General features: G+C 43.2%; 1 protein-coding gene and 1 non-coding gene across 2 annotated transcripts; both read left to right on the plus strand.

Annotated features, from left to right (window-relative positions):
• Positions 1-3,894: 3,894 nt before the first annotated feature.
• Positions 3,895-3,966, plus strand: trnaa-ugc. The gene has a single exon. It is a non-coding gene; the product is annotated as a tRNA-Ala (tRNA).
• A 12,537-nt stretch (positions 3,967-16,503) lies between these two features.
• On the plus strand, positions 16,504-17,864 carry LOC117733806 (protein snail homolog Sna-like). Its single transcript, XM_034537699.1, has 4 exons — positions 16,504-16,585; positions 16,774-17,132; positions 17,175-17,361; positions 17,683-17,864. Exons 1-4 carry the CDS (start codon positions 16,504-16,506, stop codon positions 17,862-17,864), a joined length of 810 nt encoding a protein of 269 aa, XP_034393590.1.
• The last annotated feature ends 704 nt before the right edge of the window (positions 17,865-18,568 follow it).

Here is an 18,568-nt window from a genome sequence, read left to right on the forward strand (position 1 = left end):
AAGCATATGGTATATATATATATATTAATATATATATATATATATATATATATTAATATATATATATATATATATATATTAATATATATATATATATATTACCTTTTACATTATTAAACACCAACAGTCCACAATCCATATGTGCTAGTGATGTTACTTTAATGTTCATTTGTAAAAAGAGCTCTTTCACCCCCCCCCCCCCCCCCCCCCCCCCATCATCATCCATCTTTTCGTTCCGCCTCGGTTTGGGGCGGGACCTCCATGTGCCACTCATTCTGCATCAGCCAATCAGACGAGCCCTTTCTGAATGCAGCATTTGAGCAGCCAATGAGCTGTGGCCCCCTGGTGGTCACTTTAAAGTCCGCAGTCTGCAGAATTGTGCAAACTGATAACTGTTGACATTAGTGTGTAAGTGTGTGTGTGTGTGTGTGTAAGTGTGTGTGTGTGTGTGTGTGTTTGTATGTATGCATGTGTGTGTGTCTCTCTAGGTGAGAGATCATGTTTGTTTGGAGTCTATAGGGTGTTGTGCATAATCCTCAAGTGAACTTAACTAGAAGCCTGTGTTCATGCACGTAGGAATGTGTGTGTGTGTGTGTGTGTGTGTGTGTGTGTGTGTGTGAACAGTTTGAAGTTCACACACTTTATTTCCTTCTTTAGGGAACTTAAGAAATCAACATTCCTGTGTGTCAAGCTCTTGTTGACACACAGGAATGTTGCATCGGGTGAATATTCTCATGTACTCCGCTCCAACAATATGCTGACGAATCAATGTGTGTGTGTGTGTGTGTGTGTGTGTGGTGTGTGTGTGTGTGTGCGGTGTGTGTTTCTCTCAATCGATATGACATGCGCTGACATGCCGCATCGATGAGCCACATGAGGTGTCTGGCCCGGTGGCCCGAGTGCTGGATAAGTGGTTCACGAGTAGGACACTTTGAATGGCAGCGTTTAAAAACAACAACAAACAACAACAAACGAGTGACTTTTGTGTCAGATTTCTTGTGTCACGTTGAATTGCAATAAACAAATGTGTCAATAAGGAGTCAAAACAAGCCGGTTTGAGGACGTCATGTCACGTGACCATCGCGTGAAGCGAGAGTCCAGCGCGGTAAGGTTTCAGGCGATACAGTTACCAGGTGTACCAGGTGCTAAGCAACACACACACACACACACACACACACACACACACGCGCGGTGATATCCAACCCCGGCCCACAGGAACACTCACAGTGTGTGCGTCCGTGTTGATGTTTTGTGCTCTCGGACTACAGTCGTGCACAAAGTGCCAGACGTGTGCAGTCGTGACCCTTCAGTTCAATGTCCTCTAAGATCTGAGCTTCACTGGATTCACACAGTTTCCCAAAAGCTGCTGAGGGAAAGAGGTGAAAGGTCACGGCTCTCTCTCTCTCTCTCTCTCTCTCTCTCTCTCTCTTCAATCTAAAACCTGCATTGTAAACACAGCTATTTAGTTGTTGGTTCCCGACCTGGGAGTGGTCGAGTTGACTCAGAAGTCTGGCTTGTGTGTGCGTGTGTGTGTGTGTGTGTGTGTGCGTGTGTTGGCACTTGAAACAGGTATCTTGTTTGTCGGTTGGTTTTCGACATCTCCTCCTCGAGCGCGTCGCTCGACGAACAACTCTATGAAAAAGAGAGAGAATAAAAACATAAAGAGTGAAGGTTTTGTCCACGCGTCGCCTTCTTTGTGGCCGAATCACATACAATCTGATATATTTGAATGTCCAATCATATCCATTCATTTACAGAGCGGGGAAGCCCCCCCCCCCCCCCCGCCCCCCCCCCTAATGGTGGACCACCATGTGACCTTATTTTGGAAAAGAAAATGTAGTGAATTATATGTTTGAAATGTACCTCCAATCACACAAACGTTTCTCTTTTAAGACACCTTTGCAGGTCGGAGAGTGTCCCAGTTTGAACATGAGACCGAATGGGGACGCACCCCAAAGGTGGCGTTAAGTGACGTCACTCTCCGACGAGACTCCGTACCAGGACACATACGAGGAGGCCTCACTGGCCCACTTAGAGTCAAACAGACCATAAAAGCAGGGGTATGCTTTAGGGCGGGGCTACAAGGTGTTCGGTCTTTTTTTTTTATAGCTCCGCCCTCTCTTTTCGCTTCCGGTTACGAAAAAAACAAAGATGGCGGACGGCCAAAACGCCGACAAAACTTACTTTTCGGCGTTTTGGCCGTCCGCCATCTTTTTTTTTTTTTTTATAGTCCACAAACTGACGGCTGTTCTTCTGTGTTTATTTTAAAAATATTAATACGTTTTTCCAAAAGAGGATACCGGAAATGACGGGTCTCTTTTTTTAATTTATTTATATTTTACGACACTTGATCCTCCTTTTCGCTGCAGCCGTTCTTTCTCCGGGTGCCTCTTCTCTCAGCTGGCTGCTGGCAGGCGATAAGAGTCACGTGTTCAGACCTGCCCAAAAAATTGTGAACAACCAGTCGATGAGTTCTTGGAGTTATTATTATTCTCACGAATAGTTCACTAAATGTCAGACTATTCCTTTTTTTTTAAAACACCGGTAAAGAGATCTAAATCTACAAAAATCCACCTTTTGATAACTTTCTGCAAAACACAAACCTGAAATATTAAGATTTATGAATCTCACAGGGGAATATGGGAAACAATTAAACATGTAAAAAGCTCAATTGTCAATTCAACTGATGCAAAATATGAGTTTTTAATGCTGCAGGCTTCGTACTATTAACTTTTCTTTCTCCAGATTGCGGTTTTACAGTAAAAAACACGTGATATTTATAAATAGACCTGAGCTATTAGTTGATTATCGAGAAGTTAAAACGACTGGAAATCAATCGGCAACTCTTTGTATAATCTATTGAGCGTTTTAAAGCATATTTGAAGCAAATAATAATGAATACAATCTGTGTTTTCTGTTTGGATAACTGAATATTTGGGGATTTTTTTTACTGAATGTGTCAACTTGTGTTTTAAAAAATTAGGGATCTGCCGATTAAATTCCCCAGAGCGAGAATAAGTTGTTAAAGCTTCTGGTAAACAAGTAAAATAATGTGTAACTATCAGTCACGGGGGTCATTCTTCTGCATTTATATATTTATATATATTCCTTATCTGCACTTTAAAAAGCCCTCGGCCCGGTCTGGATCCGTCTGGAGGTCTGTGGCCTCCGATAAAGAATTTCTCTGTGCAGCTCATATTTCCTGTCTGAACATCCTGCCCTCTGCAGCACCCTCCTGTCCCGAGATAACCCCCCCAGACCCCCTCGGACCGGTCCCGACTCAACATGGTGGGTCACCTAACTACAGATCTGTCATCAACCAGAAGAAGAAGAAGAAGCAGCAGCAGCAGCAGCAGCAGCAACATGCCCGTGCATGCCCCCCCGTGGTTCAGGTCCCTACAAGGCCAACGCTGCCCTGGAAGAGGAGTCCTTGGCAAAGCCTGTGTAAATAAAGACAGGGCAGGACAGTCTGTGCTCTCCAGACCCCCCCCCCACCCCCCCCCCCCCCCACCCCCACCCCCCACCCCCAAAAGGACGTTATGTAACACATAACGAGGGGAGGCTATTTAAAAAATAAAAGGTGCACCAGGTGATGAGAACTAACTCATCTAGGGGCCACTTGTGTCCTACTGAGCTGATCAACGAGGAGCCCCTCGGGCCCAAAAACATGACCTGCAGACTGGAGGACAAAGAGGACGAAGAAGACGAAGAGGAGCACTGAGCTGCTCACACACACGTTACACACCGCAAGAGGCCTTAGAGGTGTTTTTAACCCGTTACAAAGCGACATAACTCGCCTTCGTGCGAGCTGAAACCGGGCTAAAGGTCGAGACTCGGGAGTGTTGCGCAACTCCAGCACTCAAATACAGGACGTCATGACGTTGCAAGTACACAGGGGATGTAGCTCAGTGGTAGAGCGCATGCTTTGCATGTATGAGGCCCCGGGTTCAATCCCCGGCATCTCCACTCCTTTTGGGTCTTTATGGGAAACAATATTCTGTTTTGTTATTCCGAACATGAACGTTACACCGAAATATAATCTGTTTATTTAGTAAGATGTCACATTAAACAGTAAATAAAAACGTAAATAAACGGAATAATACAATAATATGTACACACAGGCAGAATAAATCTGTTTATTTCCACAGTGTAGTGATATTAATATTGCACGTGTTGGAGTGAATGAAGAGTTTTTAAGTGTATAGCGTAATAATAATTAATTGAGAATTATTAAACATTCAAAAAATTAAAATTCTGCAGTAGAAACGTGTCTATGATTGTCATATTTACATATATACATATATACGTATATACATATATATGTATATACATTTATATGTATATATGTATATACATATATATGTATAAAGAAGGAAAAGAAAACTGGTGGAGCTTCAGAACACACACACACACACACACACACCCACACACACACCCACACACACACACACACACACACACACACACACACACACACACATTCATCAGTCTTTAATTAGCCCATGACGTGCAGGTTTTAGGATTTAATGGAACTCAATCTTTGAGGTCACAGCATGTGCATGTGTGTGTGTGTGCGTGTGTGTGTGCGTGTGTGCGTGCGTGTGTGTGTGTGCGTGTGTGTGTGCGTATGTGTGTGTGCGTGTGTGTGTGTGCGTGTGTGTGTGCGTGTGTGTGTGCGTATGTGTGTGTGCGTGTGTGTGTGTGCGTGTGTGCGTGTGTGTGTGGGTGTGTGTGTGTGTGTGTGCGTGTGTGTGTGTGTGTGTGTGTGTGTGTGTGTGGACGTGGTGTGTGTCGCCCCCTTGTGGCTCATCTCTCTCTCTGTAGATCAGTTCACCACGTGACCAGCTGGTGGCGCCACCTCGTAGTTAATTTTTTTCTTGACCCCAAAAGTGACCCCTTGAAAGTCCATTTATGACACAAGAAGTGAAAATCATAATAAACTATTATACAAAATAATGACAAACCATTTCAGAATTATGAGAAATCATCTAAAAACTAAATAATGACTTCATGTGTCAAGATTATGAGAAACTATCAGAAATCTCAAAATATTGACCTAATATCTCTTCGAGCACAAAGACACACACGCACACACACACTAACACGCACAACAACACACACACACGCACACACACACTAACACGAACAAGAACACACACACACGCACACACACACTAACACGCACAAGAACACACACACACGCACACACACACTAACACGCACAACAACACACACACACGCACACACACACTAACACGCACAAGAACACACACACACGCACACACACACTAACACGCACAAGAACACACACACACACACACACACTAACACGAACAAGAACACACACACACGCACACACACACTAACACGCACAAGAACACACACACACGCACACACACACTAACACGCACAACAACACACACACACGCACACACACACTAACACGCACAAGAACACACACACACGCACACACACACTAACACGCACAAGAACACACACACACGCACACACACACTAACACGCACAACAACACACACACACGCACACACACACTAACACGCACAAGAACACACACACACGCACACACACACTAACACGCACAAGAACACACACACACACACACACACATGCACAAGAACACACACACACGCACACACACACTAACACGCACAAGAACACACACACACGCACACACACACTAACACGCACAAGAACACACACACACGCACACACACACTAACACGCACAACAACACACACACACGCACACACACACTAACACGAACAAGAACACACACACACGCACACACACACTAACACGAACAAGAACACACACACACGCACACACACACTAACACGCACAAGAACACACACACACGCACACACACACTAACACGCACAAGAACACACACACACGCACACACACACTAACACGCACAAGAACACACACACACACACACACACATGCACAAGAACACACACAAACACTGAAAATAATAATAGAATTTTTTTCCACGTGAGTGACTCCGTCATTTGTTTGTTTTGACCTTCGAGCCCAAACAAATAAAATCATGAGACAATAATTATCTGTTGTTGACGGATTCATTCAAAACATTCGATCGCCAGTTATTTAAACCTCAGGAAACAAGCATATACATACATATATATTTATACGTATATATATATATATATATATATATATATGTATATATACATATATATACATATATATATATATGTATATATACATATATATATATGTATATATATATATGTATATATATATATTTATACGTATATATATATACATATATATATATATATATGTATATATATATATATATGTATATATACATATATATATATGTATATATATATGTATATATATATATTTATACGTATATATATATATATATATATGTATATATACATATATATATACATATATATATATGTATATATACATATATATATATATGTATATATATATATGTATATATATATATTTATACGTATATATATATACATATATATATATATATATATGTATATATATATATATATATGTATATATATATATATGTATATATACATATATATATTTATACGTATAAATATATATATATATATGTATATATATATATATAAGTAAATGTATATATATATGTATATATATACATATACATATATATATATATATGTATATGTGTATATATATACATATATACGTATCTTTAGGGTCACGTCTGCTCGTCTCCAAGTGTCCGTAATCAAGATGGATTTTCACCTGAAAACACGTGAGTGTGCACAGACTACAGTGTGTGTGTGTGTGTGTGTGTATGTGTGTGTGTGTATGTGTGTATGTGTGTGTGTGTATGTGTGTGTGTGTGTGTGTTGTCCATACAAGCAGTGCAGCATTCCAGTGGGATAATCTTATCTTCCTCCCTGCGGAGTTTACGGACCTCTGAACTATAGAGCAACACACACACACACACACACACACACACACACACACACACACACACACACACACGTGCATCGTCTGACCCGCTCCAGAAGCAGACAAAGGAAACATCTCCCCATCAGCTGCTGACTCAGCGGTGCTCCGGAGGCCTTCAGACAAGCTTTTGAGATGCAAAGCGCACTTCAAGCTGCACTCGAGCTACACAACAGACACACAACCAGGTGTTCAGGGGTCGGCTTCAGGACGTCCACTTCAAGAGCTTTGACACAAAGAGAAACGAGATCATCCTCTAAGAGAAATGAGATCATCCTCTAAGAGACATGAAATCATCCTCTAAGAGAAATGAGATCATCCTCTAAGAGAAATGAGATCATCCTCTAAGAGACATGAGATCATCCTTTAAGAGAAATGAGATCATCCTCTAAGAGAAATGAGATCATCCTTTAAGAGAAATGAAATCATCCTCTAAGAGAAATGAAATCATCGTCTAAGAGAAATGAAATCATCGTCTAAGAGAAATGAAATCATCCTCTAAGATACATGAGATCATCCTTTAAGAGAAATGAAATCATCCTCTAAGAGAAATGAAATCATCGTCTAAGAGAAATGAAATCATCCTCTAAGATACATGAGATCATCCTTTAAGAGAAATGAAATCATCCTCTAAGAGAAATGAAATCATCCTCTAAGAGACATGAAATCATCTTCTAAAAGACATGAAATCATCCTCTAAGAGAAATGAAATCATCCTCTAAGAGAAATGAGATCATCCTCTAAGAGAAATGAGATCATCCTCTAAGAGACATAAAATCATCCTCTAAGAGAAATTAAATCATCCTCTAAGATACATGAGATCATCCTTTAAGAGAAATTAGATCATCCTCTAAGAGAAATGAAATCATCCTCTAAGAGAAATGAGATCATCCTCTAAGAGAAATAAGATCATCCTCTAAGAGACATAAAATCATCCTCTAAGAGAAATTAAATCATCCTCTAAGAGACATGAGATCATCCTCTAAGAGAAATTAGATCATCCTTTAAGAGAAATTAGATCATCCTCTAAGAGACATGAAGTCATCCTCTAAGAGAAATGAGATCATCCTTTAAGAGAAATTAGATCATCCTCTAAGAGACATGAGATCATCCTCCAAGAGAAATTAGATCATCCTTTAAGAGAAATTAGATCATCCTCTAAGAGATATGAGATCATCCTCTAAGAGAAATTAGATCATCCTCTAAGAGAAATGAAATCATCCTCTAAGAGAAATTAGATCATCCTTTAAGAGAAATTAGATCATCCTCTAAGAGACATGAAATCATCCTCTAAGAGAAATTAGATCATCCTTTAAGAGAAATTAGATCATCCTCTAAGAGACATGAAATCATCCTCTAAGAGAAATGAAATCATCCTCTAAGAGAAATTAGATCATCCTCTAAGAGAAATGAAATCATCCTCTAAGAGAAATTAGATCATCCTCTAAGAGAAATTAGATCATCCTCTAAGAGACATGAGATCATCCTCTAAGAGAAATGAGATCATCCTCTAAGAGAAATGAGATCATCCTCTAAGAGACATGAGATCATCCTCTAAGAGAAATGAGATCATCCTCTAAGAGAAATTAGATCATCCTCTAAGAGAAATGAGATCATCTTTAGGAGAAATGAAATCATCCTCTAAGAGAAATGAGATCATCCTCTAAGAGAAATGAGATCATCCTCTAAGAGAAATGAGATCATCCTTTAAGAGACATGAGATCATCCTTTAAGAGAAATGAGATCATTCTCTAAGAGAAATGAAATCATCCTCTAAGAGACATGAGATCATCCTCTAAGAGAAATGAGATCATCCTTTAAGAGACATGAGATCATCCTTTAAGAGAAATGAGATCATTCTCTAAGAGAAATGAGATCATCCTTTAAGAGAAATGAGATCATCCTCTAAGAGAAATTAAAACATCCTCTAAGAGACATGAGATCATCCTCCAAGAGAAATTAGATCATCCTTTAAGATACATGAGATCATCCTTTAAGAGAAATTAGATCATCCTCTAAGAGAAATGAAATCATCCTCTAAGAGAAATGAGATCATCCTCTAAGAGAAATAAGATCATCCTCTAAGAGACATAAAATCATCCTCTAAGAGAAATTAAATCATCCTCTAAGAGACATGAGATCATCCTCTAAGAGAAATTAGATCATCCTTTAAGAGAAATTAGATCATCCTCTAAGAGACATGAAGTCATCCTCTAAGAGAAATGAGATCATCCTTTAAGAGAAATTAGATCATCCTCTAAGAGACATGAGATCATCCTCCAAGAGAAATTAGATCATCCTCTAAGAGAAATTAGATCATCCTCTAAGAGAAATGAAATCATCCTCTAAGAGAAATTAGATCATCCTTTAAGAGAAATTAGATCATCCTCTAAGAGACATGAAATCATCCTCTAAGAGAAATTAGATCATCCTTTAAGAGAAATTAGATCATCCTCTAAGAGACATGAAATCATCCTCTAAGAGAAATGAAATCATCCTCTAAGAGAAATTAGATCATCCTCTAAGAGAAATGAAATCATCCTCTAAGAGAAATTAGATCATCCTCTAAGAGAAATTAGATCATCCTCTAAGAGACATGAGATCATCCTCTAAGAGAAATGAGATCATCCTTTAAGAGACATGAGATCATCCTTTAAGAGAAATGAGATCATTCTCTAAGAGAAATGAGATCATCCTTTAAGAGAAATGAGATCATCCTTTAAGAGAAATGAGATCATTCTCTAAGAGAAATTAAATCATCCTCTAAGAGACATGAGATCATCCTCCAAGAGAAATTAGATCATCCTCTAAGAGAAATTAGATCATCCTCTAAGAGATATGAGATCATCCTTTAAGAGAAATTAGATCATCCTCTAAGAGACATGAAATCATCCTCTAAGAGAAATGAGATCATCCTTTAAGAGAAATTAGATCATCCTCTAAGAGACATGAAATCATCCTCTAAGAGACATGAAATCATTCTCTAAGAGAAATGAGATCATCCTTTAAGAGACATGAGATCATCCTTTAGGAGAAATGAAAGCATCCTCTAAGAGAAATGAAATCATCCTCTAAGACACATGAGATCATCCTCTAAGAGAAATGAGATCATCCTCTAAGAGAAATGAGAACATCCTTTAAGAGAAATGAGATCATCCTCTAAGAGACATGAAATCATCCTCTAAGAGACATGAGATCATCCTTTAAGAGACATGAAATCATCCTCTAAGAGACATGAGATCATCCTCTAAGACACATGAGATCATCCTTTAGGAGAAATGAAAGCATCCTCTAAGAGAAATGAAATCATCCTCTAAGACACATGAGATCATCCTTTAGGAGAAATGAAAGCATCCTCTAAGAGAAATGAAATCATCCTCTAAGACACATGAGATCATCCTCTAAGAGACATGAAATCATCCTCTAAGAGACATGAGATCATCCTCTAAGACACATGAGATCATCCTTTAGGAGAAATGAAAGCATCCTCTAAGAGAAATGAAATCATCCTCTAAGACACATGAGATCATCCTCTAAGAGAAATGAGATCATCCTCTAAGAGAAATGAGATCATCCTTTAAGAGAAATGAAATCATCCTCTAAGAGAAATGAGATCATCCTTTAAGAGAAATGAAATCATCCTCTAAGAGACATGAAATCATCCTCTAAGATAAATGAGATCATCCTTTAAGAGAAATTAGATCATCCTCTAAGAGACATGAAATCATCCTCTAAGAGACATGAAATCATGCTCTAAGAGAAATGAGATCATCCTTTAAGAGAAATTAGATCATCCTCTAAGAGACATGAAATCATCCTCTAAGAGACATGAGATCATCCTCTAAGAGAAATGAGATCATCCTCTAAGAGAAATTAGATCATCCTCTAAGAGACATGAAATCATCCTCTAAGAGACATGAGATCATCCTCTAAGACACATGAGATCATCCTTTAGGAGAAATGAAATCATCCTCTAAGAGAAATGAAATCATCCTCTAAGAGACATGAGATCATCCTCTAAGAGAAATGAGATCATCCTCTAAGAGACATGAAATCATCCTCTAAGAGAAATTAGATCATCCTCTAAGAGACATGAGATCATCCTTTAAGAGAAATGAAATCATCCTTTAAGAGACATGAGATCATCCTCCAAGAGAAATTAGATCATCCTTTAAGAGAAATGAAATCATCCTCTAAGAGACATGAGATCATCCTCTAAGAGACATGAAATCATGAAAACATAAATCACACAAATACATGAAAACATTCAAAAACACCAACCAAAAATAATAATAATAACACATTAAAACTAAAAGACACATTAACAAATCGATTAAATACAACAAAATCTTTCCAGAAACTATGGCTGTTCAACTTGATGATCTCATCAGTCTAATAATATTAAAATCAATGAAAATAAAGAATCCTAAATATCATCACAACAAGGTGAGCGTTCGGGCGCCCTCGTGTGGCTCTAAGGGTGAACTGCAGGTCTGAATGTGACATAAAAGACTGTTTTCACTGAAGGTCAGACTCAGTCTTTGAGGACAACTAAAGGATCACAATACATTTAGAGATCATTTTGTTTTATTTAACTTTATATAACATAAACGCATCACGTTATAAATAAACAAGAGGTAACATATTTGTGGAGACATCCCAGTGATCTCAGAGACACGTTTTCTTTTACCAGACGATCTGATAGAAACCTGAATGAAGGTTCTTTAGATGTTCTCCCTCTGAGGGAACCGAGAGAACATCTGTTGTGAGCAGAGGAACGCCTCCTCGGCCTCCGTGTGTCACGAGGTCAAACAACACATCCACAGTGTGTGATCAGCTGTTTTCCTTTTTACAGCCTCCTCCAGTGTGTGTGTGTGTGTGTGTGTGTGTGTCAGGTGGATGTTTACTTTTGTCTTTATGTTTCTGTCCATGCTCACAACATCATAAGGACACACACTAATGCAAATGTCTTCACCTGCAGGTCTGAGAGATGAAGCCACGCCCACTTGAGTTATACATACATATATACATATATATATATATATATATGTGTATATGTATATATATATATATGTGTATATATATATGTATATGTATATATATATATATATATATATATATATATATATATATATATGTATATGTATATATATATATATATATATGTATATGTATATATATATATATATATATATATAATACTTTTCCCCTGTCATATTCCATTTTATTTCACATAACTTAATCTCTGAACTTATTGTTTTGGTTTCATTTGTGTTGTGACCGACATCTGGTGAACATTTAATGTCGATATCTTCTTTATAAATATACTTATTTTACACGCTGTAAATGTGTAAATTATCATCACAATTCACAAACAATTCACAAACAATTCACAAACAATTCACAAACAATACACAAACAATACACAAACAATTCACAAACAATACACAAACAATACCAGACAATAAAATACAGAGTTTGGGTTAAAGGTGTTTAAAGCTCCACAGAAAGGAGACAGCAGATGTTTTTATATTTCCACCTTGAAAGATTTAAAAACACTAGATGGTGTTTTGAGCCATGAAATAACAACAATAATGATAATAATAATAATAACACATTTTTACATAAATCTCAGCAGCTCTAAGAACCACCTGTCTAAACGTTCACCTCTTTAAGCTCTCCAACATTTGTGTCTCCTCAGGCACCACAACTCGGGTTACTTCACGTGTGTGTGTGTGTCTTTGTGTGTGTGTGTGTGTGTGTGTGTGTCTCTCTGTGTCCCTGTGTCTCTGTGTGTGTCTTTGTGTCCCTGTGTGTCTTTGTGTGTCTCTGTGTGTGTCGTTGTGTGTCTGTCTCTGTGTCCCTGTGTCTGTCTCTGTGTCCCTGTGTGTGTCTCTGTGTGTGTCGTTGTGTGTCTGTCTTTGTGTCCCTGTGTGTGTGTCTTTGTGTCCCTGTCTTTGTGCCCCTGTGTCTGTCTCTGTGTCCCTGTGTGTGTGTGTCTCTGTGTGTGTCGTTGTGTGTCTGTCTTTGTGTCCCTGTGTGTGTGTGTGTCGTTGTGTGTCTGTCTTTGTGCCCCTGTGTCTGTCTCTGTGTCCCTGTGTGTTTCTCTGTGTGTGTCGTTGTGTGTCTGTCTTTGTGTCCCTGTGTGTGTGTCTTTGTGTCCCTGTGTCTGTCTTTGTGTCCCTGTGTGTGTCTCTGTGTGTGTCTTTGTGCCCCTGTGTCTGTCTCTGTGTCCCTGTGTCTGTCTTTGTGTCCCTGTGTGTGTCTCTGTGTGTGTCTTTGTGTCTCTCTGTGTCCCTGTGTCTGTCTTTGTGTCCCTGTGTGTGTGTCTTTGTGTCCCTGTGTGTGTCTGTCTTTGTGTCCCTGTGTGTGTCTCTGTGTGTGTCTTTGTGTCTCTCTGTGTCTGTCTTTGTGTCCCTGTGTGTGTGTGTCTTTGTTTCTCTGTGTGTGTGTGTCTTTATGTCTCTGTGTGTGTCTTTGTGTCCCTGTGTGTGTCTCTGTGTCTGTCTTTGTGTCCCTGTGTGTGTGTGTCTTTGTGTCTCTGTGTGTGTGTGTCTTTGTGTCTCTGTGTGTGTGTGTCTTTATGTCTCTGTGTGTGTCTTTGTGTCCCTGTGTGTGTGTCTTTGTGTCTCTGTGTGTGTGTCTTTATGTCTCTGTGTGTGTCTTTGTGTCCCTGTGTGTGTGTGTGTCTTTGTGTCCCTGTGTCTCTGTGTGTGTCTTTGTGTCTCTATGTGTGTCTTTGTGTGTCTGTGTGTGTGTCTGTGTGTGTGTCCCTGTCTTTATGTCTCTGTGTGTGTCTTTGTGTGTCTTTGTGTGTCTGTGTCCCTGTCTTTGTGTGTCTGTGTGTGTGTGTGTGTCTTCCTGCCCTCGTGACCTCCAGTCTACGTGGCGTCGGCGTCAACGAGCCCGCTAACGACGTGTGAACTCTCGGGCATGCCGCGACAATGGCGCCCCTTGGACAGGTGCATACATTAAGCCCCGCACGCGCACGCGCACACACACACACACACACACACACACACACACACACACACACACACACACACGGCACTCAGCCAGCCACCGAGGAGCGTTCCGTCCCTTTGCGATGCTAAAGAGCTCCGGTGGAGACGCATTCCTGAGGAATGTTCCGCCACCGGATGGTCGGTTTCAAATCACGTGACCACGCCCCCACCGGCCAGCGGGCTGAAGGCCACTTTGACTTTAATAAGATGGAACTTTCCTTTCATCCCCAAAGAAGTTATTGTGCCAGATTGAGATGAAAAGCAGAAGAATAACAACAACAAAAACAATAGAATATAAATAGAAACACATGTGAACAATAGAATGACAACAACAAATGCAAAATACAACAGCAGTAAAGTAAATTAATAAAGTAAATACAATATAAAGTGTAGAAGAAGTAATTCTAACACCAGTGCATAATATAAAATAAAACAAATAAAAAGTAATACAATCATAAAGCAAATAATCTTAACTGTAAAAGAAGTTCATGAAGAATATTTGGACAAAAAGAGAAAATAAAATCTTATATACTTTTATTACTTTCTAATTCATTATTGTAACTAATGCACATCATAATTATACAGATTATTAAAAAGGTACATTTGTGAGGTTTTAATTACGCACAAAAAGAAAAAGAAACTAAAGCACGTGACGCCCCTTCTTCTACCCGGGGGGTCGGTGCATTTCACGTGCACGCCACCTGAAAAGGCACGCGCTCCACCGGGACACCGCCCGGCTGAACGTTACACGTCGTTCCGGTCCGCTCGAGACGCGCGGTCACGAGGCGCGCTCTGTTTGGTGCGTGAGGATCACGGAGCGTTTGTCTGCTGCACCTCCTGGTGATTCTCCTCCTGGTGATTCTCCTCCTGGTCAGTCTCCTCCTGGTCAGTCACCTCCTGGTCAGTCACCTCCTGGTCAGTCTCCTCCTGGTGATTCTCCTCCTGGTCAGTCACCTCCTGGTGATTCTCCTCCTGGTGATTCTCCTCCTGGTCAGTCTCCTCCTGGTGATTCTCCTCCTGGTCAGTCTCCTCCTGGTCAGTCTCCTCCTGGTCAGTCACCTCCTGGTCAGTCTCCTCCTGGTGATTCTCCTCCTGGTCAGTCTCCTCCTGGTCAGTCACCTCCTGGTGATTCTCCTGGTCAGTCTCCTCCTGGTGATTCTCCTCCTGGTCAGTCTCCTCCTGGTCAGTCACCTCCTGGTCAGTCTCCTCCTGGTGATTCTCCTCCTGGTCAGTCTCCTCCTGGTCAGTCTCCTCCTGGTCAGTCACATCCTGGTCAGTCTCCTCCTGGTCAGTCACATCCTGGTCAGTCTCTTCCTGGTCAGTCACCTCCTGGTGATTCTCCTCCTGGTCAGTCTTCTCCTGGTCAGTCACCTCCTGGTGATTCTCCTCCTGGTCAGTCTCCTCCTGGTCAGTCACCTCCTGGTGATTCTCCTCCTGGTCAGTCTCCTCCTGGTGATTCTCCTGGTCAGTCTCCTCCTGGTGATTCTCCTCCTGGTCAGTCTCCTCCTGGTCAGTCTCCTCCTGGTGATTCTCCTCCTGGTGATTCTCCTCCTGGTGATTCTCCTCCTGGTCAGTCTCCTCCTGGTGATTCTCCTCCTGGTGATTCTCCTCCTGGTCAGTCTCCTCCTGGTGATTCTCCTGGTCAGTCTCCTCCTGGTGATTCTCCTCCTGGTCAGTCACCTCCTGGTCAGTCTCCTCCTGGTGATTCTCCTCCTGGTGATTCTCCTCCTGGTGATTCTCCTCCTGGTGATTCTCCTGGTGATTCTCCTCCTGGTCAGTCTCCTCCTGGTGATTCTCCTCCTGGTCAGTCTCCTCCTGGTGATTCTCCTCCTGGTGATTCTCCTCCTGGTGATTCTCCTCCTGGTGATTCTCCTCCTGGTCAGTCACCTCCTCACCAGGAGCAGGAGGTGCGTAAAAGCCTCTCGGCGCAGGCGCAGATGGACACATCTGAAAAATAAAATGTGTATTCACACTTTACTCCTAAATCTTGACTTTTCACGTGCGTGTAGAATCACGCGCGCGCGTGTAGCTCGCGAGCCGACAGAAGGAATGGACGCGGAGTCACGTGACACGCACGAGACTTACAACAATAAATGTAAAATAGTACTTTTATCTATTTTGCTGCCTTCTCCTTTGAAAAAATCGCATTCTTGTGCATCGTTTAGGTAAAAACAACAACAACAACAACAACAACAACAACCTGATCACTTTTCAAAACAATGCGCGTGCTCCTGCAGCAGCAGTGAGCCATCAGAAGCCGTGAAATGCACAATTAGATCCGCGCGCACAGCTTCGGGCACAGGTCACCTGCGAGGGGGGGGGGCACCGTGACGCGCGAGGGCGTGTCGCTGGGCGGAGACACGCCCCCCCCCCCCCCACACACACACACACCCCGCTGCTTCTCCCCTCGGGTTACTATATGAGGAGGCGACTCCGCGACCAGAGACATTCTACCCGCTCGTGTCGCTCTCTCCTCCCGCAGCAGCTCGGACTCCCTCTCGACATGCCTCGCTCCTTCCTGGTCAAGAAGTCCTTCCCCAGCAGGAAGCCCCTCTACAGGGAGAGCCTCCTGCAGAGCCAAGCCGGTAGGTCTGCTGATTGAGTGGAGTGGCTGCAGCTGTGGTCACGTGTGTGACGTGTTGATCCCGCATGTGGATCTGGGCTCCGTGGTGGTCTGAGCAGCCCTGATGGATCCGGGGCCGTAACGCTTTTATTAAGATGATCCTGCTGCAACCCCAATCTGACTTCCCTTCTTACCCTCCCTGTGTTTCAGCTTTTGTCCCAGAATGCTTTGCACAAGCGGAGCTCCCGACGCAGAACGGCAGCTTGGCCCTGAGGTGCCACCCCGCCGACCCGTTCTTCACGGACACCTTGCCCGCGCCGCTCTCCCCGATCACGCCCGCCTCCCCGTCGCCGCTCGGCCCTCTGGATCTCAGCAGCTCTCCGTCCAGCACCAGCAGCGAGGAGGAGGAGGAGGAGGAGGAGGAGGAGGATGGGGGGCGCACCTCAGACCCCCCCAGCCCGGACGCCATCCAGCACCTCTACCGCTGTCTGCACTGCAGCAACAGCTACACCAGCCTCTCGGCGCTGTCCCACCACCAGGCGTCCCACCACCAGGCGTCCCACCACCAGGCGTCCCACCACCAGGCGTCCCACTGCGCTCCGCAGACGCAGTCGCCCCCCCCCGCCGAGGTCTGCGCCCGTCCGGCCTTCCACTGCAAACACTGCCCCAAGGAGTACAGCAGCCTGGGCGCCCTGAAGATGCACATCCGCTCTCACACGCTGCCCTGCGTGTGCACCACCTGCGGCAAGGCCTTCTCCAGGCCGTGGCTGCTCCGAGGACACATCCGCACGCACACAGGTACGCAACCCCCCCCCCCCCCACACACACACACACACACACACACACACACACACACACACACACACACACACACACACACACACACACACACACACACACGCGCGGAGTGAGCAATCCCAGTGATTTACAAGCTCATTGATATTCATGGCCGTCTCCTGACGTGTGAGCCAACGTCCCGGCCTCACAATGCGAGTCGGGTCGGGGCCGTTCTCGCTCTTTTGTTAGTCGTCTGCAGGTCGTTCTGTGCGCTCGCCGCTCTTCTCCATCATCATCATCATCATCTTCTTCTTCTTCTTGTCTCCTCCCCCCCCCCCCCAGGCGAGCGCCCCTTCGCGTGCCAACACTGTAACCGGGCCTTCGCCGACCGCTCCAACCTGCGCGCCCACCTGCAGACCCACTCGGAGGTGAAGAAGTACCAGTGTGGCTCCTGCTCGCGCACCTTCAGCCGCATGTCCCTGCTGCACAAGCACGGCGCCTCCGGGTGCCGTGCCGCCTCGTAGGCGTGGGAGGAGCTTTAACCCCCCCCCCCCCCCCCCCCCCCCCCCCCCCGGAGGACTTTAAATACTTCAATGCTGCCGCGGTGCGACGGAACCCGAGTTCTGTTGCTTTTTGTAAAAATGGACTCCTCCTTCGGGGCCTTCTTCCAGGACCCCCCGAAGGTAGATTTAGTGTGTCGGCTGATCTGGGATCTGATGTGTGCGCGTCCTGGCGCGTGTGTGTGCGTGTGTGTGTGCGTGCGTGTGTGCGTGTGTGCGTGTGTGTGTGCTTTTGAGGGCAGCTGGACATCCAGTTAATTCCCAGGAAGCTCCATCGGTGCCGGCCGGTCCGGGACTCGGGCCATGTTGCAGCTGCTTGGGCGTGTTGTGTGTGTGTGTGTGTGTGTGTGTGTGTGTCATTCCTCACCATACATACGTGTGTGTGTGTGTGTGTCATTCCTCACCATACATGCGTGTGTGTGTGTGTGTTGGGACAGCTGTCTGTGTGGGGCACTGCGGCGCTGAGAGACCTCGTCGACCACTTTAAAACGTGACCAAAACAAAAGCTCCCAATGTCGTCATTTTACCGTCTGAATCTCATTTATTTGGATGTTGTGACCGTTTTAATGAACTATTCTGTTCAAAGGGAAAATAATGATGTGCCTCCTTTTTTATTTTATTTTCTGCAACATGTAAATAAAAAGCTTTTGTTTAAAAACCTTTTTGTG

The sequence above is a fragment of the Cyclopterus lumpus genome, chromosome 7, assembly GCF_009769545.1.
Source record: "Cyclopterus lumpus isolate fCycLum1 chromosome 7, fCycLum1.pri, whole genome shotgun sequence".
Taxonomy (NCBI): Eukaryota; Metazoa; Chordata; class Actinopteri; order Perciformes; family Cyclopteridae; genus Cyclopterus; species Cyclopterus lumpus.

Coding starts and splice junctions, on each gene's coding strand:
- LOC117733806 (XM_034537699.1), top strand. CDS start 16,504: ATGCCTCGCTCCTTCCTGGTCAAGAAGTCCTTCCCCAGCAGGAAGCCC. Junction 17,133..17,174: donor ACCAGGCGTCCCACCACCAG/GCGTCCCACCAC, acceptor CCGCAGACGCAG/TCGCCCCCCCCCGCCGAGGT. Junction 17,362..17,682: donor ACACATCCGCACGCACACAG/GTACGCAACCCC, acceptor CCCCCCCCCCAG/GCGAGCGCCCCTTCGCGTGC.